Raw genomic sequence first — 1,182 nt, forward strand, 5'->3', positions numbered from 1 at the left:
GTATTCTTTAGGAAGAGGAAGAGAAAGAGGAAGAGGAACAAGGAGAAGAAGAAGAAGAAGAAGAAGAAGAAGAAGAAGAAGAAGAAGAAGAAGAAGAAGAAGAAGAAGAAGAAGAAGAAGAAAGAAGAAGAAGAAATTAAAATATGAATAATAAAATGGCAATAAATACATATCTAGCAACAATTGAATCTAAAAAATTGAAATAAACAAGGAATCTAATAAATAAAATAAATTGTTGAATAAAATAGAACCAGAGGCATGGTAACATGGAACAGATTGACGAATTTCAGAGGGATGGGGTGGGGTGGGAAGAGATTAACCAAAGATCTTATATACATACTAGAGGCCCAGCACATGAAATTTGTGCATGGGGCAGGGGAGGAATGTGTCCCTCAACCAGCCTGGAGCTCCTCACCCGGAAGTTGGAGGTGCTTGGGGCAGAGAAGCAAGGAACATTTTGTGTAGACTGTGAGACCTATCACACGGCTGCTTCTACCCTTGGCAGCCAAGGTCAGACTGGGAAGCTGATGTATGTGATGCACAATTCAGAATACCCTTTGAGCTGCTTCGCCCTGTTTGAGAATGGCCCTTGCCTTATTGCTGACACCAACTTTGATGTGCTCATGGTGAAGCTCAAAGGCTTCTTCCAGAGTGCCAAGGCCAGCAAGATTGAGACCCGGGGCACCCGTTACCAGTACTGTGACTTCCTAGTAAAGGTGGGCACAGTCACAATGGGGCCCAGTGCCCGAGGCATCTCTGTGGAGGTGGAATATGGCCCGTGTGTGGTAGCTAGTGACTGCTGGAGCCTGCTGCTCGAATTCCTACAGAGTTTTCTAGGCAGCCACACACCTGGGGCTCCCGCAGTGTTTGGCAACAGACACGACACAGTCTACGGCCCAGCGGATACCATGGTCCAGTACATGGAACTCTTCAACAAGATTCGCAAGCAGCAGCAGGTGCCAGTGGCTGGGATTCGTTAGTGACTGGCAGCTGCATGGTTGAGCTCCGTCACCAAGGGACTCCACAGGAGGCGCAGGTGCTACACCCTCAGGGCTCTGAGCCCCAGAGACCCAGGGTGGACATGGAGGCTTCTCTCCTCCAGTTCCCAGCTGTGGCTTTTGTTTTGGGGCTCCGGACCCCCTCCCCTGACCCTCACACACAGTCCCCTGACAGCTGTTTCAC

At 49.1% G+C, this 1,182-nt stretch overlaps 1 protein-coding gene across 1 annotated transcript; it reads left to right on the forward strand.

Moving 5' to 3' along the window:
• Nucleotides 1–527: 527 nt before the first annotated feature.
• Nucleotides 528–980, forward strand: LOC308533415 (mediator of RNA polymerase II transcription subunit 20-like; the record flags this gene model as incomplete). The annotated part of the gene is made up of 1 exon (XM_081111421.1): nucleotides 528–980. The coding sequence occupies one exon, from the start codon at nucleotides 528–530 to the stop codon at nucleotides 978–980; it is 453 nt and encodes a 150-aa protein (XP_080967547.1).
• Nucleotides 981–1,182: the final 202 nt, after the last annotated feature.

This window comes from Myotis nattereri, assembly GCF_964212035.1.
Source record: "Myotis nattereri genome assembly, chromosome: 1".
NCBI classification, from domain to species: domain Eukaryota; kingdom Metazoa; phylum Chordata; class Mammalia; order Chiroptera; family Vespertilionidae; genus Myotis; species Myotis nattereri.